Below are 27,482 nucleotides of genomic sequence, written 5' to 3'. Positions count from 1 at the left end.
CTTTTAGTTCTCCACGATTGGAGAGACTGATAAAGAAATCCTGGAATTTATATCAGAAATGTTTGTACTTAAATCAGAGGGACGCTCCACTTCCTGCTACCTATGACACTGCCTCTCCTGACACATGCCTCTCTCCGTCTGTACTTCAACCAGGCTGTCAAAGAAGGAGGAGTTATTCGGGTTAATTGCATTCTCCTTTACTCTGGTGGACCCAGGTTCTTTGCTCTGTGAGTCCATATGATCGGTGTTCCTTTTTAGCATGTATTTATCTTAAAGACAAAATCTGTTTTCTCCTTATTCTCACAGCTCTGTATGTCTGATACAGTAATATGCTCAGATTAATAACATTTAAAATGAAAATGGGTTAGCATATTAGAAAGAAAATGTGATGACCCATGCCATGAAAAGAAGCAGGCTCAATCCTGTGATAAGCCATAAAAACATTTTTCAGAAAAAGCTAAATTTGCTTCATAAATGTTCGTATGACTCTTCATTGCAAAATGATTATTTTTCTGTTGTTTTAAAGTGGTTTTCCACCTCTTTTTAAAATACATAGGTTTCTGTTAAGGGTTATTCTTAAACTGTGCTTAGATACCTGAGGGGAAACATCATCTATTTTGTTCTAAGCATAAGTGAAGTTTGTTTTGTTTGGCATGGGAATAGGAAAAACCTGGAAAAGAATAGTTTCAGCTTCTACTCCTTTTTCTGAAGCTATATAATCTATGTTGTGACTACTGTGATTTTCCTAATTTTTGTATTTATCATTGCAAAATAGAAGAGCAGACCAAGGCTTTCTTAGTTCACCGTCCTGCTATGTGTGTTGACATCACTTAATATATAACCTTTCAAGTCATTCAGGGGGTTGAAAAGGAACCCCCTGCTAAAAAGGAACACCTATGAGATGTTGGTGTGTCCCAACTCTGAGGCAACCTAATATAGAAAAATAAAACATTCATTTTTATTTTCTAGTGGAGGAGTTATGAAGTTATCTCAACTCGGTGAAATAATGAGTCTGTTATTTTTAAAGTAAGAACAGTTCTTTTCCTGTTCTTTTACTTAGAATGTGACAAAATAATAATACATAGAAACTCAGAATTTTTAATTTTGTATTTTTCTTTCCTGTAGTTTTTTCAAGTTTTGTATACACAAGGAAGTTGATTAGGGAAGTCATAGTTTAAATGCATATCATACTATTTAGTTTTTTTTACTTTTTAAATTGAATCTATCACAAATATTTCCCAAATTTATTTTCTTTGTTCTTCCCAAAACATTTTCCCAAATTATTTTTAATTCAAGTTGGAATTTTGTTTCTGATTTGTAAAGGTATATGTATTTATATTAAGAAAATATAAATATGTTAAATAAAGTAAAGCAATCTTCCACTACTTCATTCATTTCACAGAAATTAGTTTCGCCAAGAGAGAGGATTAGAGGGTGTGGGCAGGTAATGTGAGATGTAAGGCAGAAGAGGATCAGGTGATCAGAGGAGACCCTGCAGAGTGGCACTCTTAGAAGCCCTGTTATAAGACTTTTAAACAGGAAAAATTGCACTGAATTGCACTAAAAGTGAATACAGATGAAAAGTAATGAGAATTAAAAAAAAGTTTTTCATTAAGTTGTCGCTTCTGTACTTTAAAAGCTGTGCGATATTATTTTCACATTTTTAAATAAAGATAGCATGAAAAATAAACCTTGCACACAGTAGTCAATAAATGCTAATTCAACTTGATAATTCTATAAACATATTACTACTTGTACTTGGAACCAAACATCTGTTTTTACTTATTGCTATTGTTACTATTATTTTTAATGCCATCCCTGGCAGGCAAACACTTCAGATCATATTTGTTTGTTCCCACTTTAGGCCTCTTATGTAAGGAGCTGAAGGGGAGATAAAATATACAGGATGAGAAGATGGCACTGCTGCCTCCCCCAAGACCTCAGAGCTTTGTCTTCTTCACGAAACAGTCTCTTGCCCTCATTGAACAACGTATCGCAGAAGGAAAAACAAAGGAACCCAGAGAAGAAAAGAAAGATGAGGAGGAAGAAAGGCCAAAGCCAAGCGGTGACCTGGAGGCCGGCAAGCAGCTGCCCTTCATCTATGGGGACATCCCTCCCCACATGGTGTCAGAGCCCCTGGAGGACCTGGACCCCTACTACGCGGACAAAAAAGTGAGTTTATTGCAATGGCAGTGGTGCATCCCCGCAGCTTTTGTGCAGAGAGGTATTTTAAATTGAGGTTACATGGAATTTATTGGGAAACCACATCCTGACAAAAATGCTCAATTAAGTACATGTGTAGGATGTTCAGAATATGTGCTTATTTCTAATTTTTTCATTAAAACTGGTTCTTTCACTGGCATATGTTTTGATTTCCTTAATCTTTTAAAAGTGTTCAGGATAGTGTTCTGCCTTTTCAGACTTGACATAAATGCATACTGGTAGGAACAAAGTAATTGTCACTTTGAGATGTAAGACCTGGGGATATGTCCAGAATGTATGTGCATGGGGGTGACGGCTGCCTCCATGGGAACATGTAAGATCACCTAACTAATAATGGCGTTCAGAGAGCTGCTTCATTTAGGTTATTGGAGAGAAAGAGGTATCTGAGATGGTCAGAGACGTAGGGCATAAATCAGTAAATTATCCATTATTCAAAAAATAGGGAAGTGAGTATCTCATCCAGATATTCATCCAGAAAGTTAAGGATGAGAAAGACTTTTGCGGTGAGCAAGGAGAATGAATCACTAATATTTTGTAGGCAGTTTGTTTTAGATGATAGAAATTAAAGCAAGATAGAGGTAGATAGCAAATAAAAAGAGTAAGTGGATACAGCATGCAGATAAATTTTCTACCAGAAAGATGGGCACTTGAGGCACCAAATAAATTGAAACCCTTTTTAACATAGGGTATGAAGAGTACTTTTGAAAATAAAGAGAAAGTATTCTCAGTCAGAGAGAAAACTGCAGAGGGTTGGAGTAATGAATGTAGCTATTCTCTGATGTTAACAGATGAGGTGCAAGCTACAGGTCATGTATGTATTTGCATCAGAAAAGTGGAGAAAAGCCTTTTTCTCTGACACTTGAGAGGCAAGCAGGGTGGATTTAAGAGTTCTGGCCCATCTAAGTTAATGTAGGCACATCAGAAGAAATGAGTGTTAAATGGTGTCAATATTTTCCACACTACAGGAGGGGAAGTTGGCCTTTGGAAGTTAATTCTGAGAGTAGCAGAGCTGAGAAAGGGTTTATTGCATTTAAGGAAATGTCATTTCTGACACAGTAGCAGACACAACCAGGTTGAACTTGATGAAGAGGCATTGTTGGAGAAAGCTATGGACATGCTGATCTAATCCTTTACTGTCTCTTGGTAAATAAAATCTGGCAAATAAAATACATATCTGAAATGTCTTGAGGAATACAAAATGTGGTGAAGTTCATTTGGATGGTAGAAACACACCTGCTTCAGAGGTAGTTGCTATGAATAGCAATACCTAGTTATTTTGCTTTACATTAATACCAGCATCTCAGCAAGCTGAAGCACTGCAGTGGCAAGCAGAAGACCTGAGAAGCCCTTGAACTGTCGCACCATGTCCTACTGAGCCAGTCAATATTCTGGCCCAGAGAGAGAGAGTGCTAGGAGATAGTAAGGTCTCTGGGTCAGGCACTAGACTTTTTGTACAAACCAGCACACATATTTTAGGGGAAATGAAAGTTCCTATGGCCAGGATCCTCACCTGACCCTAAACTACTTAGTGATATAATGGCCTACTGCTAGGCTGGCATTTCCACACCCTTGGCAATGAGCCATTACTGTGGTGTTACTATATGAAGAGCTCCGCCCAGTACTCCTCTCAGAGGCGGAGACAGATCGCAAGCACTGCAGAGGCCGATGTGATTCCAGCACCCGACCTGCCACCTGGCCACCGTGAGACTAAAGCTTGGTATAAACCCTTTTACCCCTAACGTTCAACTGTTGTTTTTCTGTGAACTTGCCCAGGGGTGAGACACGTATATATCACAACCTGGTGAGATAGGAAGTAATGCCCAATTTTTAGAGACAAAGGACTTGGGGAAATTGACATGAAAAATGTCTCATACTAAGTTTTGTGGTAGATTTTTACATTTATTTTGACTCCCTATTAAGGTACTCCACTGTGCAATGTCTCTTAGTTTAGTTACTGTTGTGTAGCAACGACTGTGCTAACAACTTTACAAAAATGAATGGAATAATGAATGGGTAAATAATGAAACAAGCAAAATAAAAAAAAAAGCTTTCTCATTTTACTTATTACTTCAACCTGAAACATTCCTGGCTCTGCCTGGAAACCTACTACATTTCCCATTTCAAAAGGGGGCCTGGGTGTTTCTTAACCAGCAGCTTCTTAGGAGAAAAGGATGCATCCTGGAATAATCCCCAAGTCAGAATATAAACTAATAATGGCAAAAAGTGAGGGGAGATAAGGAGAAAATGTTTGTATTTGAATGGAAGATACTGGACTTATTAACTAATAGAGTAATTTTAACTATGTGTAGATGACTTTAATGGAGAACCTTAGAGTGGGACTCCGACCCCTTGCCCTGGCCCCAGCTACTTTCAAACGATGTCAGACACCAGGCACATCAAAACCCTGACCACTACCTGCAGTGGTCGGTTCAGGTAGGACTAAATCAAACAGAGTGATCTGTTTTTGAAGGTCCTCTATTAAATTGTGAACAAATATCACAGGGATAACCAGCGCTTTTACTTCTGGTTTAGTGCGTTCACTTACCGAGTTTTTGAGTCTTGCCCCAGCTCCTCAAACACGCATGATAAAAGTTTTGATCTCCGCTTGCACCTTCGGGGTCGACTTCTCTGTGGGTGGATTCCTCAGTGTTTCTTGTTATTCACGCTAATTGAAAAATAATTTTATTTCTGCTACATTATAACCACTGCTTAGATTACCAATCTTAATGACCCCTAATTTGACCTGGGTCTAGGTTTTTTATTTATATTTAAGTGTAATTAGCAATGCTTTATTAAAACAAAGAACACTTACAAGACTAATGAAAGGAATTAGGGTTTCAATTTTATGTGATGTGTGGTGAATATATAAGTGCTTTTAAACTGCATTAAGCAGTGCCTTTATTAGAAGTGAAACTTTGTGTCTTTAAGAAAGAATAAATTGCCAATCATTCTCTGCTCTGCATGTTAAGAGGACAGGTACATTTTCTCCTTACCTTCTTATCCTTGGGACTTTATATGCTGCCTGTAATGTCAGCAGCTGCTCCCACCATTTACTAAGAATTTACAATGCACCAAAAACTTAAAATCTTCACAGACACTAAATGCTAGCTTTCAAGCTGCTAAAAGTAGGTGATATTTAGAATCATATCTGCCCAACTCCAAAGCCTATGCTCTCTAAGACCATCATTTTTTTATGTTCCACAAATTCTTAAATAAATTAGCAAATTTATTTTGACTTTCACATCCATGCATTTGCTAGTAGGATTTTAGAATTTACTGAAAAGACTCATCTGATCCCCAAATTTCATAGGTGTACCTATTTTTTCTACTTGTAATTAACTCCTTGATGTGTGTGTTAATTCCTAAAGAAGCTTTTAATGTAAATGAGAATTGGGAATTTCAGTTGAAAAATAGCAAACTAGTTCTTTTTCTTTAAATTTCAAGCATAAGGTAACTTGACCTTGCCAAGAGTAGGCAGTAACGTTCTGATGAGCTCCAATGATGTCATGAAGTCTCCCTGCTAATCCCGACAGACACGTGACCCTGTCTCCTCTTCACTCTCACGCTCCTTTCATTGGTATTTCTCCATGTGACACTCTTCACATCTGGCCTTGTGTTAGAGTTATTGTGTTCTCACCACTTTTCTAGGAAGTTACTTGAATGAAAAACTCATCCCTCGTTTATGTTTAAATCCCTTTCATTGCATCTTACACCCTAGTTGCTCACTACACAATTGTAGAAACCAATGGATGAATGAATTTTAAAAGGCACAGTGTACTAGGATTTAGAAAAGCAAAATAGTTGTACTCAAAGACTAACTATTAATTTTAAAACTAATTTTCAGCGTAAAAGTGAACTTGATGTTAAGTTATGTTTAGGTATAATTATAGAGTGAAAATGACAGGAAATACAAAAGGGCATCAGAACATGATAGATTCTGGTTTGTTTTCTTGAGAACACTGCCACATATGATTAAAAAGTGAGATACTTGAACTTATATACCCAGTTTGGTGAAAAAATGTTTATTACCAGGAGCCCACTCATAAATTTATTTTAAAGTCAGATTCAGCAAGAACAATAAGACCAAATCTCTGTGTTCTAGATAACACAAGTCATTTGCCTCCCAACTACAGCAAAATAAGGATTTGAACTTGGTCTTTATAATTTCCAAGCCAATTCCTTTGATTCTTTTAGTATTTTGTTCTTGTTTCTGTTTATTTGTTTGGGTTTTTAATTTTTTAACTAAATACCAAAGCCCTGGAGAATGTCACTCATTATGCTATGGTTACATTGCATATTTTAAGGGTGGTTCTATTTGTATTATTCTTTAAAACTACTGTGGATAGTAAGTAGCAAGTGCTTTAATTTTATGTTGTTTAATTTTAGCTGTGATTAATATTACGCGTTAAATAGGAAAATTGAACTGGGTAATAAAATTCTTCCAACTCTAATAGTCCTGAAATGTATGAAAACATTTTTTTGAAAGAATTCATACTCTGGAACACTTGCTGCTAATCATGACATAGCCTACGAGTATTATAGTTCTCAAAGTGTTACGGTAGAATGTCAGGGACAGATGCTTTCTATTTGGTTTGCTTGAAATACAGTGACATGAAAGAAGGAAGCTTTTTTGTGAACTTATTGTTACTGACTCAAGTGTTGAAGAGATATCAAAAAGAGAAGACACTCTTTTCGGAGTTCTAAGCAATACATGCTCATAAATAGTACCTCTTCTTAATTAGCTGAGAAGATGTCGACTTGGAGGTCAGGGACCAATGCGACATAGACAGCTGCATCAGAAGCAGGGGACCAGTTGCTGAGTCTAATGCCAGTGTTGCCTTAATATGACACTCCCCCATGGAGAGGTGAACTGCTGATATTAATGTGCCTGACTGCAATTCTGGATTTCCGCTTCATTCTGTGTTCTTTTCGCTCCTGCAGACTTTCATAGTACTGAACAAAGGGAAAGCCATCTTCCGTTTCAATGCCACACCTGCTCTGTACGTGCTCTCACCTTTCAGTCCTCTAAGAAGAATATCTATTAAGATTTTAGTACACTCATATCCTTTTTTATATGCTTACTGGCAAGGATTCTTTAAAATGTAGTTTTCCTATTTTATTTATGGATTTAGTCCTTTGGTACCCAAAAGGCTCTGGTTTTAGTTTATCAATTTCAATATAATTTGGTGTAGGTCCTGAGAAGATTGGGAGAAGAGCAATTTTAGCATTTTAGGGTTGATTACTTTTTCTGTAACTTCCTTGTTCAACGAGATTTTTTTTTTCAAGCCTACAACTCATTTAGGATTATTTTCTAAGAAAGAGTAGTTAGCATTTCAACAAGTGTCATTACCAGATAGTCAAGGTTCCTGTGATGGGCTTTTATATTCCTTGATTCTAAGCTACTTTATTCAGCATTCTTATCATGTGCACTATTCTGACCAACTGCATATTTATGACCATGAGTAACCCTCCTGATTGGACCAAGAATGTAGAGTAAGTAGAAATAAATAACATTTTAATACTGTCTGAGTATTATCATTTTTATTCTTTCCTTCGACCGGAAAGTTAGTGAAGCTATAGAAATTGTGATGTTCTTCTTCCCATGTTATATAGTTACTTTTCTTTCAGTTATTTTTTTCTCCTCCGCAGTATTAACCTGCCAGCAGTAGGCTAGAATAATCAGAAGCTACAGTCTCTCCTAAAAGAATGAACTTCACAGATGCTCTGCTTTGCTGTGAGACATCTTACATAGTCCTTATCCTTGGGTCTATTTCTGATAGAAGCAAAGTAGGAATTTTCTAGGCAGATTTAATACATATGTTCATAGACATTTTAAAGACCCCTGCTTTCTGTAAGAGTTTTTGACATGGATGTTTTAAGATTTCTGGAAAGACATATGTTGTAGTTTAATAGACTGAATTCATAAACTAACAGCCACACTACATGCCTTTCTTTGGTTGATAAGAAAAAAATAAATTACAAAGATTCACATGGTACTGTTTTCTTCTCATATTTCATATCCCAATGGATTCTTGTGCCTAGGTACACTTTTACTGGAATATATACTTTTGAATCGCTTGTAAAAATCCTTGCAAGAGGCTTCTGTGTAGGAGAGTTCACTTTCCTTCGTGATCCATGGAACTGGCTCGATTTTGTTGTCATTGTTTTTGCGTAAGTACATTCATTTTTTTGAAGGGGCAATCTCATGAAAATCACAGACAGCACAGGATTTCCAGTAGGAACAAACCTTTGGGGTTTGACTTTTCCTGCATATAATAATGGCTGTTTTAAAGGATGCTGTAGGAAAGCTAGTAATGACGGACAAATATATATATTTTTTTCAGAAAGAGCATTTTCTACTCAAAAGTCTATAAATCATTAAGATTGGTCTCCCTTCATGCTCAGCACTTGGGTGGATAATATATACTAGGTTTATACTTTTTCCAAGTTCTTAATGAAAAAACAATGACACCTATAAGAAGCACAAAACAAACTCAGCCTTTAATTACAAGTATGGTGCTCTTGTTACCAACTTATCCTCTTTAAAAACTAATGAGTATATTAAAATACAGAAGTAAATCTTTGTAAGGGCTGTCACTGCATACTAAGCCTAACATTAATGCATTGTATATGTATTACATATGCCTCCACATTTTAAAGGGAAAAATATTGCATTGAAATGTAATTTTAATTTATTCATATTGCTGCTCTTTTCTCAAATGTAGATAAGAAAGATGTCTTTATTTTTTAGTCTCAAACCTGGGTACACTGTATTTCCCTGTATCACCTTGAACTGTAAAAGTAATACATATTCATTAGAGGAGTTTAGACAACACAGAGGGGCTTAAGATTTCCAGTCTCTCATTCCTCCCTGCTGCCCCCTGCCCAGACCTTGTCCCTCGTGGTCACGCGGGAATACTGCGGCTCCACGCATCACCTGCTGATAAGACAGCATTGTTATCAATGAGGCTGCCCCTTCCCAGGCAGGCTCCTTTTTTATGGAGATAAAATTGACATACCGTAAAATTTACTTTTTAAAGTATAAAATTCAATGTTTTCGTTATATGGTCACAAAGTTGTGCAACCGTGATCACTCTCTAACTCCAGAATATTTTCCTCCTCCCCCTGAAAGCAGTCATTTCCATTCCCTCCTCCTCCCAGTTCCTGGGACCCCCAGTGTTTCGTTTCTGTGGATTTGCCTACTCTAGATATTTCACATGAATGAAATCATATGTATGTGGCCTTTTGTGCCTGGCTTCTGTCAGCTAGCATACAGTGTGCAAGGTTTGCCATCGATGTTTTATTGGATATTAAATATGTATATTACCATAATGTTAAGGTCTAATAACTGAAGCATGTAATTGTTTACTTAGGCACGTAAGTGTATGATACCATTTAAAAATTATATTAATATTTTGCTCACATTGAGTCAAATCAAGTCAAATCAAATCAGTTGTGATAGAAACAAAAGACCTGAGGAACTATACATTTAAATAAAAAGTTCCAAGTTTCCTTGACTAAAGGCATGGATGGGTAAGTATCATAGATTCTCTCTAAATTCTGAATAACTCTGATTTAATTCTACAGGTATTTAACAGAATTTGTAAACCTAGGCAATGTTTCAGCTCTTCGAACTTTCAGAGTGTTGAGAGCTTTGAAAACTATTTCTGTAATCCCAGGTAAGAAGAAACTGGTGTGAAGCATTAGGCCACTCATAACTCCAACTATTTGGGAGTTGTTCTTTGTGTGTGTGTGTGTGTTGTCACTGTGTTTGTGTATAAACCCCCCTATTACAGGTATGTGACAGAGTTTGTGGACCTGGGCAATGTCTCAGCGTTGAGAACATTCAGAGTTCTCCGAGCACTGAAAACAATTTCAGTCATTCCAGGTGAGAGTGGGGTTAAACACCGGGGCTGACTTTAATCTTTTGGAGAAAAGGAAAGAAAAACTTTCTCTTCAGCAATTCTAATTGCATTTGATTTCTTCTGTTTTTCACAATCATTGTTAAAAGTCAGCCTTTGAGTTTAACCAATTGCATGGGTCTTAGAGGACGAAGATGGCCATTTGGCTCACATCTCAACTTGAAATTTTCCATCCTGTCTAACAGTTCTTTTTCCATTCTGCTATCCAGGAATGAAAATTTCAATTTGTTTTAATTGCTTTTTCATACAGTTCAGAAAAGAGATACAAAACATCAGCATGGGGGTACTGCATGACATGTTTTTTATCTTTCCTCAACAAACCATTTCTTGAGTGAAAAATAGTTCATTGTCACTCCATGCTGCAATTCAACCTCTTTGTTTTGATATCCGTATAGAGAGATGGTTTGTTTGGCAAACATTTACTGAAATAGTCCTTAAAAATTTAGTTTTACAAATGAGCGTGGATATGGTTTGAGCCAGCAAATTACTCATTTTGACAATTTGGTTATTCCTTGGAAACATTTTTCTATTGCTAATCATTTCCTGTAATATATGGAAACAAAATGCATATAAAACAGCAAATGCACCCTTTTGAGCTACTAGGCTTTTTTGGAATCAGGTTATTTAAGGCCACTGATTTGATATAATGCATGCATTTCTAGGAAAGCTTGTGCTTTACTTTCGTTTCTCACTCAGAGGCTTATTTCATTATGAACACCTCTTCCCCACTGTGTTCAGGCCTGAAGACCATCGTGGGGGCCCTGATCCAGTCTGTGAAGAAGCTCTCAGACGTCATGATCCTGACCGTGTTCTGTCTGAGCGTGTTTGCCCTGATTGGACTGCAGCTCTTCATGGGCAACCTGAAGAATAAGTGTGTGCGCCAGCCACCTGAAAGTAATGAAACGTTAGAAAGCATCCTGGAGACACTTGAAGAGGAAAATTACAGAAGTAAGAATGCCCCTGCAATTGTTAATAAGTTGAAATAAGGCTAAAAACATGGCTCTTTTTTTATCAATGAAATGTTGCTTTAATTTTAATTATTCCAAAATTATGCATGTATGTAGAAAGTTGCTACAGTGTGAATTAGATCTTGTTATATTTTCATAAATCTCCCTGATTCTAAGCTTTCTAGCAGTTCTGGTATTGGACACATGGGGTAGTTCCATAAGTCTCATTTCCTGTAAGATAAAGAGTAAATTTTAAGCTATGAAGTGATATTAACTATTGCATTCCATCATAAGATACATATTTTGTATGCATTTGTTTTATTGTATAGCATACTTACATTTATTCATAGTGTAATTTATTTGTCACATACTATATTTTAACAGTTGTATTATACATATAACTAACACTGCTTAGTTATTTAAACATAACAATAATATTATCACATATTAAAATGTGTCTCAATATTATTTCTAAAGACTTGTAGAAAGCAGAACAGTCTACTCGGCTTTATTAGCATTATCTTCAAATTATAACCTATGATGAGTTTCACAGCTCTTTTTGATGGCTTCCCTCAATCTAGCTAATGGCATCCCATCAAAATTTAATTAATCAGATCTGGTTCTGTAGGTACCATAGAGGTGATCTGCACAAATGGTCTCAGAAGTCTGCTTAATTCACATGTATACTTTAGAGTATCTTACAGAAAGTGTGAACTGCGTGTTTCTAAGCAATTGTCCCCTAAAAGTTTCTCTCTCTGGAGCTGTGGATGAGTTTGGGTGAGGATGAGATCAAACAAGATTGTACTTTCTGTCTGATACCTGCAGTGTGCCTATGTGATGTTGCCACATGAACCCATAAATCTTAATAGATAATTAGATTCAGATGTAGACTGGAAATCAAGAAATTTTTCAAATGTATGTGCCTTTGACAGAAGGAGATCAGGTAATAAATGTCAGGATTCTCCTTGGATAAGAGAGAATTATATACATTATTTTTTACCTTTATTAAATGTGTATTTTCCCACTCACTAGGAAAGAAAAACTAAACCTGGCTAATATAGTTAAAGACTGTAAGTAAAGAAAAAAAGAGAATGCTTAAACAAGAAAACTGAAGGTTTTCAAGAAAAATATTTAATATATATTCTTTACTATGAGCATTTGATAAGGAATTTAGCATAGTTTACTTTCCTTTTCCTTTTTACTTTGTTTTCTTAATTTTTATAAATATGATCTCAAATTTTTTTCAAATTTTCAAAGAGTTTTATTCCTTAATTTATATGCTATAAAAGTAGTGTATCTTGTGGGTAACTGTTAACATTTACATTCCATTTTGCAAATCAATGTATACCTCCTTAGACAGATTTTTTTTACTCAAATCACTACTGGTTCTTTCATTCTGAATCTTGGTCCCATTCCTGAGTTTATAATTTGAATGATTTTTTTTAACTTCTGGAATTGCTTGAAGCAATTTTTAAAAAAAAGAATAGGAAAAGCCCTTGAATTTTGCAATGTATCTTTATATTGTGTTTACACAAGTGCACGACAGCCTGGCAAACAAGAAATTTTCTAGAACAATCCTCTCTTTCAATGCTGTACATTACTCTTTATTTTCTTCTGATAGACAGTTTTAGAGAGGAAGTTTGTGTCCAGTCCGAATTTGGTTTCTTTCCTGTTTTCTGTGCCATAGAAGCCAGGTCTTACTGCAATACTTACTCAGGCATTTATTTACCACGTGTTCATTAAGTGCTCCCCTGAGATAGGCGTTGTGCAAGTTTCTGCAGTAAAGCAATGACCATGACAGTCTTATCGCCTGCTTTCACGGAGCTTATATTCTAATGGGAATGAAAGATTAAAAGGATGGGAACAAATAAATAAAAAACATTGTAAGGTGTAATAAAAAGCTATGCAAAGAAAATAAATCTCAGGGGAGAGCTGCCATTTGGCATTCATTCCGAGCCCCTGCTTTTTTGAGATACCAGCTAAATGAGAAGATCTGTCTGAAGGGCAGCATTTAACTGGAGATCTAAAGGGTGATAAGGATCCATAAAATAGTGTAAGAGTGGATGGGAGTGTGTAAGGCGGTTGCTGCCTTCTTGAGTTAGAAGGAGTAAGTAGCATGTGGAAAGGTCCTGGAACAAGAAAGAATTTGTGTGTTTAAGGAATGGAAAAACAGCAATGTTCTTAGACTTTAGCAAAGGAGAAACAGATGGCAAAAGAGAAAGTGGGAGAAAAAGTCAGGGGTCATATCACAAAGGGTGTTTTAGCCCCTGGCAAGGAGTTTGGATTTTATTCATTTGGTCTGCTGTGAGGAGAACTGTGATTGGGTGAGGAGGAGACATGGTCAACTGGAAGAAGGAAGACCCAGGCGTCGTTGCTTCTGTCACCAAACGGAAGTAGACTGTGGCTTCATCTGGAGTTGTGGCAGGAAGTGACGAGAAAAGGGTGAGTTAAGATAATATCTAATGAACTTGGTGGATTAGAGAAGAGGGGAGAGGTTGAGAATGTCTTGTAGGTTTGTGGCCACAGTAACTGGCTGAGTGGCAAGGAGAAGTGAGGGATGGCTGGGCAGGTTTGTAGGGGAAGGCAGCTATTGGCCAGTTAAAATTGAAATGACATTAAGACTTCTAAGTGAACAGATAAGGTAGACAATTGGAGATGTAGGCATAGGGATCAGAGGAACTGCCTGGTTCAGGATAATCAAAGAAATCAGCAGCAAGAAGGATACATGCACACATCCTTCTGAAAACCCTGATGTTTCTAAGTAGGCAGAGGACTGGGCAACCTTGTGTTTAAAGCAAATTTGGTGTTTAGAAGATGCTCCGCTCCACAATCCTAATGTCTAGAAGGCAGGTAGTGAGGAAAATGGACACAGAGAAGGAGCATCTAGTAAAGTATGAAGTGAATAAAGATGTAAATAGTGAAACCGAAAGAAAGTATGTTGAGAAAAAGGGAGTGCTTGTGTCAAGTGCTGTTGGAAGAACCACGATTAAGGATGATGAAGACAGAGAAGCATGCATTAGCTTAAACAGCATGGAAGTCATCAGAGACTTGCATGAGAAAATTTTAGCGGAATAAGTAAGAGCACAGGTTGGACTGGGGTGGTAATGGGCAAGTCAAAGTCAGGGAGAAGAGAAGACGGTACACACAGACCATTCGTCAAAGAAATTTGGCTGTATAGGGAAGCAGAACAATGCCATGGCTGGCATTGTTTTAAAAGATGGATTTTGATAGAGATGTTTATTTACTTGTAGAAATGAATGAATAGTCAAATATGGATTAGTAATTCAGGAAAGGGGGGAAAGTTAAGTCCTTGAGAAGGTGGAAGAGCAAAGAGGAGAAATATCTCCACTACTGATGCAGGAGGAAATGTGGAGGAACATGCTGAAGAATTAATTACCTGAGGAGGATTAAGTCAAACCCTGTACCTTTTATTTCCTTGGAAAAGTGTGAGATGGATCATTACTAACAGTGCAAATAAAGAAGAGAAAATTCTCTAGAAGATTCGAGGAGAATGCACTCTGGTTATCTTAGGGAATGCAACCTGGAGTCTATTTTGAGCGCCACTTTGATATTGGAGATCATTTATTTAAAATGTGAACACTCCCTTGGGTGTGACAGTTTCTCCAATGACTTCAGCAATTTGGGGGCAAGTATGGAGAAGGTGGATGCTGGGTTGTGTGTCAGATTAGGCTTCTGCCAGGTGAGTGTGACAGACTGAGAGAAATGCCTAGAAGCTGAGTAAATGTGAAGAGAATGGTGATAAGGAGCGCCCACGGATTCTGAACTGGACAAAGAAAGAGGTGAACCCAAGGTTGAGTTGGTAGATCATGAGGAGGTGATGAGATACGTGAATCAGAATTCCTAGAATTGTAATGGTAAAGGCAGCCTCTATCGAGACCCTGAACATCCACTCAAAGTGTTTTCTGGTGTCTACAGCAGAGCATCTTTGGAGGTGTTTTTAAAATACATTGTCAAATAAACGAGCCCACTGTCTAAGCTCATGTTTAAAAACATAATTTATGTAATTCTTTGGTTCTACACACTATTTGCCTTGATATTCATCAAACTTCCCTCCTGCTGCTACAGATGGTGGAAAGGTTTATGTGCGTAGTTTATAGCTAAACTTCCGGCAGCTGTTAATGCACTGACGCAGCGCGGGTCTATTGGAGGAAAGGGGCATGCCTCCTGTTCTTGTTGTCTAAATGTTTGACATTGAATAGACAAGTTCTTGGAGAGGCCACAATGCTGGTCTGCACTCTTGCCAGCACTTTTCCAGCCTCTTTCATCCACAGCTCTTCCCTTGATGGGACATCTCCCAGAATGCAATGTGTCCTTTGCAGGCGCTCTGTCTCTACGTGGTTCCCTGAACGAGTTTTCTCAGAGTTGACTTCTCGTTGCCCCTTGGTTGACGAAGAAACTCTTGACTCTGAAAGCCCAAGGCATAGAGAGTTGCTCTAAGCTGCTTTTTCTGAGCCAGGTCAGATAAAACTAATCAAAGAATGTTTAGGTCACCAATTATATTTTACCATTCTGTTCTATTGCCCTTGAAATTAACAGAAAATTTCCCCAGAATCTGTATTAGATTGAATTCAGTTCCAGATTTTTATTGTATGAATTACTTAATTTTCTATTTCTTTTCGCCATCTGTATTTTACTGTGAACTTGAGACTTACCTATTACTATCCACAGTCTTTGCCATTATACTGCATTACATTGATTTAACAGCTTTACTGAGATATAATTCATATACCATAAAATCCTCCCTTGTAAATTATACAGTTCAGTGGTTTTTAGTATATGCAGGGTTGGGTAGCCATCATCACTAATTTTAGAATATTTCACCTCTCTCAAAAGAAATCCTGTGCATAATGTCAATCACCCCCCCTTTCCCTCCCTCCTGCAGCCCCTGACAACTATTAATCTACTTTCTATCTCTATGGATTTACCTACTATGAACATTTTATGTAAACAAAATCATACAATGTGTGGCCTTTTGGGTTTGCCTTCTTTTACTTATTATGCTTTCAACTTTCACCCACGTAGCCTGCAGCAGTAATTCTTTTTACTGCTGACTAATATTCCACTGTGCGTATACACTACAGTTTATTTATTCATTCATTAGTTGATGGACACCTGGGTTGTTCCCGCTTTTTGGCTGGTGTGAGTAATGCAGCTACGAACATTCATGTGTAAGTTTTACTGTGAATGTATGTTCTCCTTTCTCTTGGCATAACACTTTCCCTTTACGTGTTAACCTTAAATTCCCTTGAGGCTAATTATCCTAGTAATTTAATGTCTACTTGTTTAGGACTTGCTTTAAAGTGTTCTACCAGACCGCAGCGAGGTTCTCCCATTACTGTGCCTTTACATCATTCTCGTACTGAACTGAGTGTATCGCCCTGGAATGTGCCGGTCCAGGCAGCTGTGGGGCCCATTCTCCTAAAACAGCTCCTTCCTGATTGCTTCATGAGCCAGTGTTGGGGTAAACAGTGACAGTGAAGCAACCCTTCTATAGTGAAAATATTTTGAAAGTTGATGTTTAAAAAATTGCATCTTTGACTCCTCCATCTTCATTTTGCCATGTCCACCATCCTGGGCCTGGGATTTTTTTCCAAAAAATTTTTTATGCACAATCTCACCAAAACTTTCACCTCAAACCATGAGGCTTCATTGTTTTATTTGTATCTTCATCCCAAGGCAAAATGACAGTGTGTAAATCAGTCAGTCTTACCTGAAACTGTTTAATAGTTTCATAATAATAGCTGATGCCCTTGGAGCAGCTGTTTACAATGTGTCGATCCCTATATCAAGTGCTTTGCATGTAATATCCTATTTATACTATTCAACATCTCTGCAAAGTAGGTGTGCTTATCCACATTTTACAGATGTGGAAAAATATTAAAGTGGTCAGATACTCCACCTACAGAGGAAGAATGGGGCATAGAAGCAACGGGCCCAAGTATGTCTGACCTCAAAGTCCTTCTTGCACTATTACCCCAAAAGCTTCCAACTCATTACATCTTTATTACTTTGACTTGAGCCAGATAGTGTGCTGGGCCCTTATGTTTTTATACTTTTACTATGCAAAGTTGGGTCAGCTCCCTGTCATAAGAATAAGCCTTAAGAGCGGATGGAGGAAGAGATTATGAGATCCCTTCCATCTGAAAATGGGCACCAAAGGTAACTGACAGCGAGATGTCCCATGATTACATTGCCATGTCCCCAACATCTGGAACTTAGTAAGTCCTAAAAACTTATTGATTGGTGAATAAACAAGATGACTTCAGAAGGTAAGTTTTGTCCACTTATCATATTGCCCTGCTGACTCCATCTCTTCTGAAATATTGTGGGGTTCAGTCATGGGCTCCCGTCTTCCCCTTACTTTGCTGTCCTTAGCTACCCTCTCTGGGCTGACTCGTCAAGGTCCGTGGCCTTGAGGACTCTCTACCTGACGACGACTCCCATCACATCCTTGTGTCCTCTCCGCACACCCCCCTGCACACTCCCCCAGCAAGTGCTGTCCGCTCTGTTTTCCTCCCCTTCTCTGCCTATCCACAGATACTCTCTGAACTGTAGCTGTGCCAGTTCTCGCTGTACTCATTTACTCGCACACCTACTTCCATACTTGCTCTCTTAGAGGTCATGGTCTGCAAAGCAACCATGGTGACATTTTTAAATGGTAATTATTGTCTCCTAGCTCTACTTCCCACTTCTGTTACTTCTAATCATACTTAAAGTCCAAACTTCTTTTCATAACATGGAAATTACATGACCTGGCCCCTGCCTACCTCTGCCACACAGTGCTTCCCACGCACTGCACTCTAAGCAAGCTGGCTATCTGGCTGTTTCTTCTATTCACCAACTTCATATCTGCCTCAGGGCCTTTGCTCTTGCTTTGTACCCGGCCTAGATGTCTCTTCACCAGGGCTTTTGAATAGCTGGCTTCTTTGTAGCATTTAGATCCCAGTTCTAATGTCATCTCTTTAGAAAGGGTTTCCCTGACCACATTTTATCACATTGTCTTAACTTATTTTCTTTAGGGCATTTATTCATTCATTAGTTGATGGACTCTTGGGTTGTCCATCTGAAAATACCTTGTATATTTATTTATTTACTTAATAAGTGCCTTTCTCCATCCCCAACTTCCACCCTTACCTAAACAAAGATTCATAAAACTGATAATCTTGTTTATCTCATTTATCATTATACTCACTACCTGGCCCATTAGAGGTTAACATAAATATTTGAGGGAGTGTATATGAGAATATAATAAATAAATGAATGTATTTTGTCTAGGACCAGGCGTGAATACGTCTGTATTAATGAACTTAAAACTGCTGTATCATTTTTAAAGTTTATATACTGTAATTTATGTTGTTCAATTTCTTCCTAAACAGAATATTTTTATTACTTGGAGGGATCCAAAGATGCTCTCCTTTGTGGCATGAGCCCAGACTCAGGGTACGTACCATTTATTTTATTTTTAGTCTAAGGCTGCAAAAAAAGGAAAAGCACACTCAGTTTGCTAATAAGAATCTTTGATTCTGTTTTGTTTTCATATATTGCATGGCATTGTTTGACTGCCGTCACACAGTGAGTCCAGACTTTAAAGCATTCATAGATAATACATACTTTATAAAGCAAGACTTGATGTAGTGTTTGAATTAAAACAAGATACAAATCACATAAATCTTAAGAAAGTAGAAAAATTACTTACAAAAACCCCACCAAAAGTTGGTTGGTTAGTTAGAAGCCTTTCTTCTTTCTGGAAAAAAGAGTGAACAAAATCAGCTTTTCTTTCCATCCTCAAATTCTACTCATTCTCCAATGAAGTATTGTAGCTGTGTCAGTGCCTATATATCAATCTGTGGATACAAGAACTACTATATGACATCTGGCGAAAGATTCCAAGTTTTGATGTGGCAATGATGATGACACTAATAGCAGCTACCATTTAAATGCTTTCTATGTGTGCAACTAGGTGAGGTAACTTGCAAACTTTATCTGCTTTAAACTTAATCACAGTCTTAACCTTTTGATGTTGATGTTATCCTGTTTTCACAGAAAGAGGGAACTGTGCTTGGAGAATTTAAGTAATTTGACAAAACCAGCTAGTAAATAGTAGGGGTGGGATTCAAACCCAGTTCTTTGTGACTTCACATAATGCGTTAAGATCATTGTTCATCAGTATTGTCCCCCTAGAAAAGGATCCTTGGGTTTCTAAGTTTTCTCTAGTGCTCTTCAGCTTACATCCCGAATACGTTCTAAGTTGTGATACTCTTTCTCACGTGTAGTCAGTGTCCAGAAGGTTACCAATGTATGAAGACCGGCAGAAACCCCGATTATGGCTACACGAGCTTTGACACTTTCAGCTGGGCGTTCTTAGCCTTGTTTCGGCTGATGACCCAGGATTACTGGGAAAACCTTTACCAACAGGTGAGTGCCAAGAAAAATATTCATTGCTTTTTGAAACGGCATATAGATCTGATGTATATTCCTTACCAGCCTTACATAGGAGGTGATATATTCAATTTAGAATTCAGAACACTTTATTGTCTTTATTACTAAAATTAGACACGTTTTGCTTCCAACACTATTAGAGTGGGTAATTCTTAAAATCGTGTTATTTTCTTACCCTTCCCTGGCTTATCTGATTTCGAGTTCTCTTCTCCCTTTCTGAACAGAGCATCCCATGGGGTCCGAAGTAAGAGCAGGAACTATGATGTAATGTGTTCTCGTAGCACACTCCCCCTGTGCGCGCGCGCGGCTTTCCACATGGGCCTCCAGGCTTGGAGTGCCCCAAACACCAGGCTCTCCTGTGCTCGCCATGCTTCATTTTTGAACTCCCGTGTACAATTGGTATAGATTAAGTTGTTTCCTCCCAAATTCCTAAGTTGGAGACCTAACTTCCAATACCTTAGAATGACTGTATTTGGAGTTAGGGCCTTTAAAGGGGTAACTAAGTTAAACTAAGGCGCTGTTAGGATGGCTCCTCATCCAGTCTGACTGGTGTCTTTCCAAGAAGAGGGGGTCAGGACATGAGAGGGCTGTTTCTGCGAGGACTCGGGGATGGGGCCGCCGTTTGCCAGCCAAGGAGGGAAACCAAACGGGCCACTACGTGGACCCCGGACTTCCATCCTCTCCAGCTGTGAGAAATAAAATTTCGGGGTGTAAGCCACCTCGTCTGTCATATTTTGTTAAGAAAGCCCTAGCAAACTAATGTAAGAATCAGACTCGGTTCCCTCCTCTGAGTTTTCCTCTCCCAGCCCAGTGCCCCTTCCTCCCCTGTCCCATGCTCTCTGGGTGTTCTCCCGTTTGTGGCATCCATCCCTCGGGTGGAGTTGTTAATTCACACGCTGTGTCCTCTGACTCAGACGTGATCCTCTCCAGCCTGTGGGCCCTGCCTTAGGTATTATCAGCATCCAAGCCCAGCAGGACAGAGAAGAAAATGATTATTCTGTATGATAAATAATGATGAATCATTATTCTCAGAATTGACACAGATTCTTCGCTTGGCCTATTTTAAGGTTTCTTAATTTCTGAGAATATTATGAATAAATATAGAAATTATACAAAAATATATTTCACAGGAAAAACAAATACAAGTATCTTTCTAAATATGCCAAAAAATGCTCACCTTTACTCAATGTTAAGGAAATGCAAATTGCAACCAGAGTGTCATGAGCTTGCACCTGTCAGAGTGATGAAGATCAAACAGGAGATCAAAAGATAGGACTGCCTGGACGCAGAGGCAGATTTGCTCACATGTTCCTAGGAACCGCTAGAGATGTAATGTGGGAAATGTCTATGAATGTGCCCATTAACCTAACAGTTCCACTAAGAATTTATCCAAGAGAAGAAATCAGTAAATAAGGAAAAGGAGTAAGTGGGCATCAGAACTAGGAGAGAGAGACTTATTTTTCATTTAATATTTGTGCTATTTGAACTTTTTGACCACATTGTGTTTTGTACATTTTTTTGTTTAATTTGTTTTGCATCTATTTCTTTTTTTTATTAAGGTATCATTGATATACAATCTTATGCTCAGATTGTACATTCTTAATACATGTTAATTAAAAATGAATATAAGAATACATAACAGATAAATTCATATCATAAAGCCCTCTGCCTGTGTGAATATAATACATCATCATTAATACTTCTTGTTTGGATGGAATTTTATCAGTAAAAGGGATGATAGATATTATCTGGTCCTGTCATTTGAAAACAAGCAAAGCAGTTCACTTTTCAGTGTGTTTCAGTCTGGGGGGTGGGGGGATTCAGTTGTTATTTTGCTTTAAATTAAAAATCATATCTAATTTTAGTATAAGCTTAGTCAATTGTTGTATCCTTTGTACTACAAATGTCTATATTTTAATACTGATTGATTCCATGGGGATATAATTTTATACCTTTATAGTTCTGATAACATGAGATAATATGGAACTTCTCAGTTTACCCATGCCTAATATGCCATTCAAGTTGAAATGATTTACCAAAAAAAACTTCATGTTATTAAAATGATTTCCATTTTTCCCTAGACACTGCGTGCTGCTGGGAAAACCTACATGATCTTCTTTGTTGTGGTGATTTTCCTGGGCTCCTTTTATCTAATAAACTTGATCCTTGCTGTGGTGGCCATGGCCTATGAAGAGCAGAACCAGGCGAACATTGAAGAAGCCAGGCAAAAAGAGTTAGAATTTCAACAGATGTTAGATTGTCTTAAAAAAGAGCAAGAAGAAGCTGAGGTAATGTTATTTGTTTTTAAATTCTTCCTGGAAGTAGAAGTGCAAAGGGAAAGAGCAGAGGCTCTGTGGTCTTCCCCAAAGAGATTTTTCTTACTGGGCTTTCAAATATAAACTGAATTTTCATCCAAGTGCTGTTGAAGGAACCAATTCTGAATCGAGTTAGAATTGACATCTGCCCCACTCCACCTTTCCCCATAATCAGGTCACTCAGGCGTAAGACTGTCCTAAACTGTTCCCTCTAAACCTGTTACTCCTGATTCCTCAGTGCGCATGGCATTATGCAAAGTCCCAATACATACATGATGTGTTTCCCTGGAGTAACAATCTTATGCAAAAGTTTAGGGCAAATTATTTTAAAGTTAACAGATACTCTGTGGGATGTAAAACAGAATGTGCATCAGTTTTGGTTAATGTTGCAAGGATTTTTAAGATAAAACGAGATGTTTAAAAAATCATGCTTTATGGTGGTGGCAACTTTAGGCTAATCAGCAAATTCTTGAGGGCTCCTTCTTACTCCCATCTCCAAAGGACGCTCATTGGGATGTTTGAGAAGGTTTGTACTAAGAGAACCAGAATTTCAAATATAAAGTGAGTCTTAAAAGTTGTTTAATAGTTTGACCTAGTTAAATCTCTTAAGAATCTAACATATTGGGGGAGGTAGTAAACTGTGATGCAGAAAGATTTCAGTACAATATTTTAATAATATTAAAATTTAGAAAACATTTAATTTACAAAAATTAGATAAATGGTTCAGAGGATTATGATATTTTCATACCCTGGAGTATTATTCAGGTGAATATTATAATGATAGGAAAAGCTGTTAATTTAACAATGTATTAAATAGTAGGTTACAAAATTGAGGATAAGATACAAATTAACTTAAAATTGTGTATATAAAAACAGGTAGAAACACTAGTCTTAAGTTATTTCTGGGATGTAGATTATGAGAGATTTTTATTTATTTTTTCACAATATCTTTATTTTCCAAATCTTTACAATGATTGCTTTATTTTACTAAAGGAAATACTTTTATAAGGAGATTACATTCCCAGGAATTTCCTAGAGAACTCCACAGAAGTCCCTTTCAGTTTCTTGAGATCTGTTTTGTAATAATCTGTTTTTATTTTTCAGACAAGTGAATCTTCACTAAACTGAGTGCCTTATTCTATTGATAATATTGAGTTAATTACCTTAACAAGAAATATAAATTACCAATTACATAGCTTATGCGAGTTTTATGTTCCAGAATTACCTAGTAAAACTTTCATATATACTACTTAAAATTACTTTACTAGGAATGTAATAGTTTAATTCCAAATTACCATAAGGATTTATTATGATTACATAATTATATAATTGGATTTATAATTATATATTTATTATAATATATAATTATAATAAATATATGCTTTGTAAGCTCTCTGGTCATAGTGCAAAGAAAACATTACTTCATGTAGAAGGGACATGATTTTATACACAATGTAATTAAATTCATGCTAGAGAGGTACCCCACAATAGGGCTTCTCAGACTTTGAGAATGACTCACTCTAATGTGACCCCTTGATCCAACAGGTAATAGCATTGGCAGCAGCTGAATATACAAGTATCGGGAGAAGCAGAATTACGGGCATCTCTGAAAGTTCTTCTGAAACATCCAAACTGAGCTCCAAAAGTGCTAAAGAAAGAAGAAACAGAAGGAAAAAAAAGAATCAAAAGAAGCTGTCTAGTGGGGAAGAAAAGGGAGATGATGAGAAATTGTCCAAATCAGAGTCAGAGGAGAGTATCAGGAGAAAAAGTTTCCACCTTGGTGTCGAAGGTCATAGGCGAGCACGTGAAAAGAGACTGTCTACCCCTAATCAGGTACAATTAAAATATCAAATGAGGGTCACCAGAAATAGGATAATAGAGCAGAATGTTTTATTCTGGCATAAGAGACCTCAGGAGAGGAAAGTGAGTGAATTCATTGGTGTGTTTTTAGGTAAAAGCCTATTGATTTGTGGGCATTTATGGAAAGAGCATAGATGTACATAGTTTCCCATTTAAATATGACCAGATTTTTAATTGTAGTATAGTTGATATAAAATCATATATTGGTTTCAAGTATACAACTCAGTGGTTCAGCAGTTACCCATATTATTAAATCCTCACCACCACTAGTGCAGTTACCATCTGTCAGCATAGGATTCTGTCAACGTTACAGAGCCACTGGTTATATTCTCCACACCTGTAAACAGCTTATATTATGATTGAAAATGTTTGTGCCCTTTTATACCCATCCTCACCCACCCACCCCAGCCCCTGCTCTATGGTGTCCTCTAGTCACTTCTCATTGTCTATGAATCTACTGCTATTTTGTTCATTTTGTTTTGTTTTTATATTCCACAAATAGGGGGAAATTATATGGTATTTGTCTTTGTCCACCTGGCTTATTTCTAGGCACGTCCATGTTGTCACAAATGGCAGGATTTTTTCTTTTTTATGGCTGAATAATATTCCATTGTGTATATGAACCACATCTTCTTTATCCATTTGTCTATTGATGGGAACTTTGGTTGTTTCCATATCTTGGCTATTGTAATCATGTGGCAATAAACATAGGGGTGCATATATCTTTTGAATCAGAGATTTTGATTTCTTTGAGTAAATTCCTAGGAGTTGAATTACTGGGTTGTATTGTTGTTGTTTGTTCTGTTGTTTTTGAGAAACCTCTCTACACTGCTTTCCACAGTAGCTGTACCGTTACATTCCCACCATCAGTCTAGGAAGGTTCCCTTTTCTCCACATGCTCGCCAATACTTGATAGTTCTTGTTGTTTGGATAGTGGCCATTCTGTCTGGTGTGAAATAATACTTGATTGTGGTTTTGGTTTGCATTTTCCTGGTGATTAGCCATGTGGAGCATCTTTTCACATGCCTGTTGGCCATCTGTATTTCTTCTTTGGGAAAAATGTCTGTTCAGGTCCTCCGCACATTTTTAAATCTGGTTATTTGCTTTTTTGTGTTGAGGCATATGAGTTCTTTATATATTTTGGACACTAACCCCTTACCAGATAAATGATTTACAAATATATTCTTCCATACTCCAGGTTGTCTTTTTGTTCTGTTGATGGTGGCCTTTGCTGTATAGAAGCTTTTTAGTTTGCTGTAGTCCTGCTTGTTCATTTTTTATTTTGTTTCCCTTGCTCGAGGAGATGTGTCCAGGAAAAAATTGCTCATGCTTATGTTCCAGAGATTTTTGCCTATTTTTTCTTCTAAGAGCTTTATGGTTTCATGTCTTACATATAGGTAAGTATGACCTTTTTTTAACTAGGTTATAGTTTCAGAATTGTCATATCTTCTCTCATAAACAAATTTTCAAGACAAAATATTCATGAGAGCTATCGTAGAAAAGAAATTTTGTGAACCATACATTCACATTTATAGTTTTATTTAGTCTGTGTAATACCTCATTGTTTAAAAACTACTCTTAGACTAGTTTGTCCACTTTCCTTCACTCCTGTAGGTACTGGTATCACTAGAATGTCAGTCACCCAAGCTGAAAAATTTGGAGACACCTTCAAAGCTTCTACCCTCAACTGTATCAGCTACTGACATCTGGTCTGTTACTTATGCCTGTGTGGAATCCTCTTTCCCTTTCTTTCTTTTTCCACTGAAACCTTCATATTTCAGATCTCTCTGTCCAAACCGCTAAGACGAAGCATTGCTTCTGTTCTCCTTAGCATTTCCCTGGTTTCCATCACACAACTCCTCCATGTCATCTTTCTAAAACAAAGTTATCCCTCTGCTCAACTAAAATAAACAAAACAAAACCTCTCTGTTATATAACCACTGACTACAGAATGAGACCCACTTCTTGGCCATGCCATGCACCGGCTTCAGCCTCATTGCTTACCTTTCTGTGCCTTTGTGTACCCTTAACCCGTCACAATCGTTCACTTTTCCCTATATGCCCTGTACTTTCATACCTTCGTTACCTAGTCCACATCATTTTCTCTCAGCAGGATGATTCTCTTCCTTGTTTTCCTCCTGGCTTAGTCCGTCCACTCTTCACTCATGGGCTCAAGTGCCACCATCCCACAGATTTTCCTCTATACCCACCTTTAATGATTTCATAATTCATTTGAGAAACCAAACTTGAATACATGCGGTATCAATAAAAAGAAATAGGACAGGAGCGGTCCAAGCTAGTTTTAAGTCCAAGACAGTGGTAGATTCATTTTCCATTGCTCTCAATGCCGCTGCTTTGCCCTCTGCACAGTCATCAGTGTTTATTGAATTAAATACTTCCAAAGACTGTGCATTCCTCTTGGTTTAGGGACACAGTTGATCTTGGACATGAGTCATATAAATCTGGCTTTTGCCTCTCTTTGGTATTGGGCAACTTCTTTTCCAAGTTCTAATGTTACATGACTTTTAAACTCACTGATATTACAATGTCTTTCTCAGAGGTCTCACACCTGAGCTGAGCTTTCAGCGTCTAAGGTAGAGTTCTAAGCAGTGAACTGCAAAGAAGCATATAGTGTGGTCTTTGGCCTGAAGAAAGTTTCAGTCACTTATGGAACACAGGGACTGACATATTGATATTGATGAGACATAGCAATACATGTTTATATATCTAGGGAAAAGCTAAATCACGGATATCGGTGCCAAATCCTGAAAGGATGACTTCTTCCAGTCCTTCCATCTCGTATCTGGAAGAATTTGTTTTCTTGCTGAATTGCTTTGTTTCTAAGTGTTTCTTTTCAAGCAATACAGACCACTGGCCCTCAGATCAGTGGCTTCAGTGGTAGGTACACACACTTGTCTTTTAGGTGCTTCAGCAGATACGTGTCACCTTTTATTTTTTCTGCAGTCACCACTCAGCATCCGGGGCTCCTTGTTTTCCCCAAGGCGCAGCAGCAGGACGAGTCTTTTTAGTTTCAAAGGTCGAGGGAGAGATATTGGATCTGAGACTGAATTTGCGGACGACGAGCATAGCATTTTCGGAGACGGCGAGAGCAGACGGGGTTCACTCTTCGTGCCCCACAGGCCTCGGGAGCGGCGCAGCAGTAACGTCAGCCAGGCCAGCAGGTCGCCCCCAGCGCTGGTGAACGGGAAGATGCACAGCGCCGTGGACTGCAACGGCGTGGTCTCCCTGGTGGACGGGCCCGCAGCCCTCATGCTCCCCAATGGACAGCTCCTGCCAGAGGTGATAATAGATAAGGCAACCTCTGATGACAGCGTAAGGACATTTTAAATAGCTCAGGCATGGCTCGCCCCTCTTCCTGCCCCCGTCAGCCTCTCTGCCCGGGGGGCCTCCTCTGGTCCTGCGAATGGCTCTGCATTTTGCAATACTTTCACTGTAGAAACACACCTTTAACTTCCTAACATAATCCCCATACTACATGCTATAGGCATTTAATTCAAAGATGTTTAAGACCCCTTCTTGAGAAAGGTACTTAGCTATTGATATTATACTTAAAGATTATAAATTGTCCCTTTGGAAAACAATTTATAAAAGATTTATATCATTTATTATAAAAACAATTTGTATCATCACAGAAAATGCATTGATGATGCTGACCTTATTGATTGATAATAGTTCTCATTTCTGTAAGAAATTTGGATAATTTGCCACCCTGCAATTTTTTCAAGTCACCATTT

The 27,482-nt window shown here is 37.8% G+C and overlaps 1 protein-coding gene and 1 long non-coding RNA gene across 5 annotated transcripts in view; one reads left to right on the top strand and one right to left on the bottom strand.

Moving 5' to 3' along the window:
• Nucleotides 1–27,482, top strand: part of SCN9A (sodium voltage-gated channel alpha subunit 9) — a 144,148-nt gene that overhangs the window by 49,197 nt on the left and 67,469 nt on the right. Inside the window, exons 2-12 of one of the 4 annotated variants that reach the window (XM_073241600.1) lie at nt 1,865–2,172; nt 7,165–7,283; nt 7,627–7,716; nt 8,266–8,394; nt 9,811–9,902; nt 10,884–11,093; nt 18,490–18,553; nt 19,387–19,528; nt 21,634–21,840; nt 23,413–23,700; nt 26,692–27,060. In XM_073241600.1, coding sequence (XP_073097701.1) covers nt 1,915–2,172; nt 7,165–7,283; nt 7,627–7,716; nt 8,266–8,394; nt 9,811–9,902; nt 10,884–11,093; nt 18,490–18,553; nt 19,387–19,528; nt 21,634–21,840; nt 23,413–23,700; nt 26,692–27,060 — 1,968 coding nt within the window. In that variant the 5' untranslated portion in view covers nt 1,865–1,914. Of the gene's footprint in view, nt 1–1,864; nt 2,173–7,164; nt 7,284–7,370; nt 7,717–8,265; nt 8,395–9,810; nt 9,903–10,883; nt 11,094–18,489; nt 18,554–19,386; nt 19,529–21,633; nt 21,841–23,412; nt 23,701–26,691; nt 27,061–27,482 lie in introns of those variants that run through there. The other 3 variants (XM_073241598.1, XM_073241599.1, XM_073241597.1) reach the window with 3 other exon arrangements.
• LOC108383595 (uncharacterized) overlaps nt 1–27,482 on the bottom strand; it is a 48,967-nt gene that overhangs the window by 10,158 nt on the left and 11,327 nt on the right. Inside the window, exons 2-3 of the long non-coding RNA XR_012133421.1 lie at nt 18,810–18,857; nt 4,769–4,888 (exon numbers count right to left, since the gene is read on the bottom strand). This is a non-coding gene — a long non-coding RNA (uncharacterized lncRNA). The remainder of the gene's footprint in view (nt 1–4,768; nt 4,889–18,809; nt 18,858–27,482) is intronic.

Source organism: Manis javanica, chromosome 7 (genome assembly GCF_040802235.1).
Source record: "Manis javanica isolate MJ-LG chromosome 7, MJ_LKY, whole genome shotgun sequence".
NCBI classification, from domain to species: domain Eukaryota; kingdom Metazoa; phylum Chordata; class Mammalia; order Pholidota; family Manidae; genus Manis; species Manis javanica.
The sequence above is the reverse complement of the archived record's forward strand: the minus strand, read 5'-3'. Positions and strand labels throughout refer to the sequence as shown.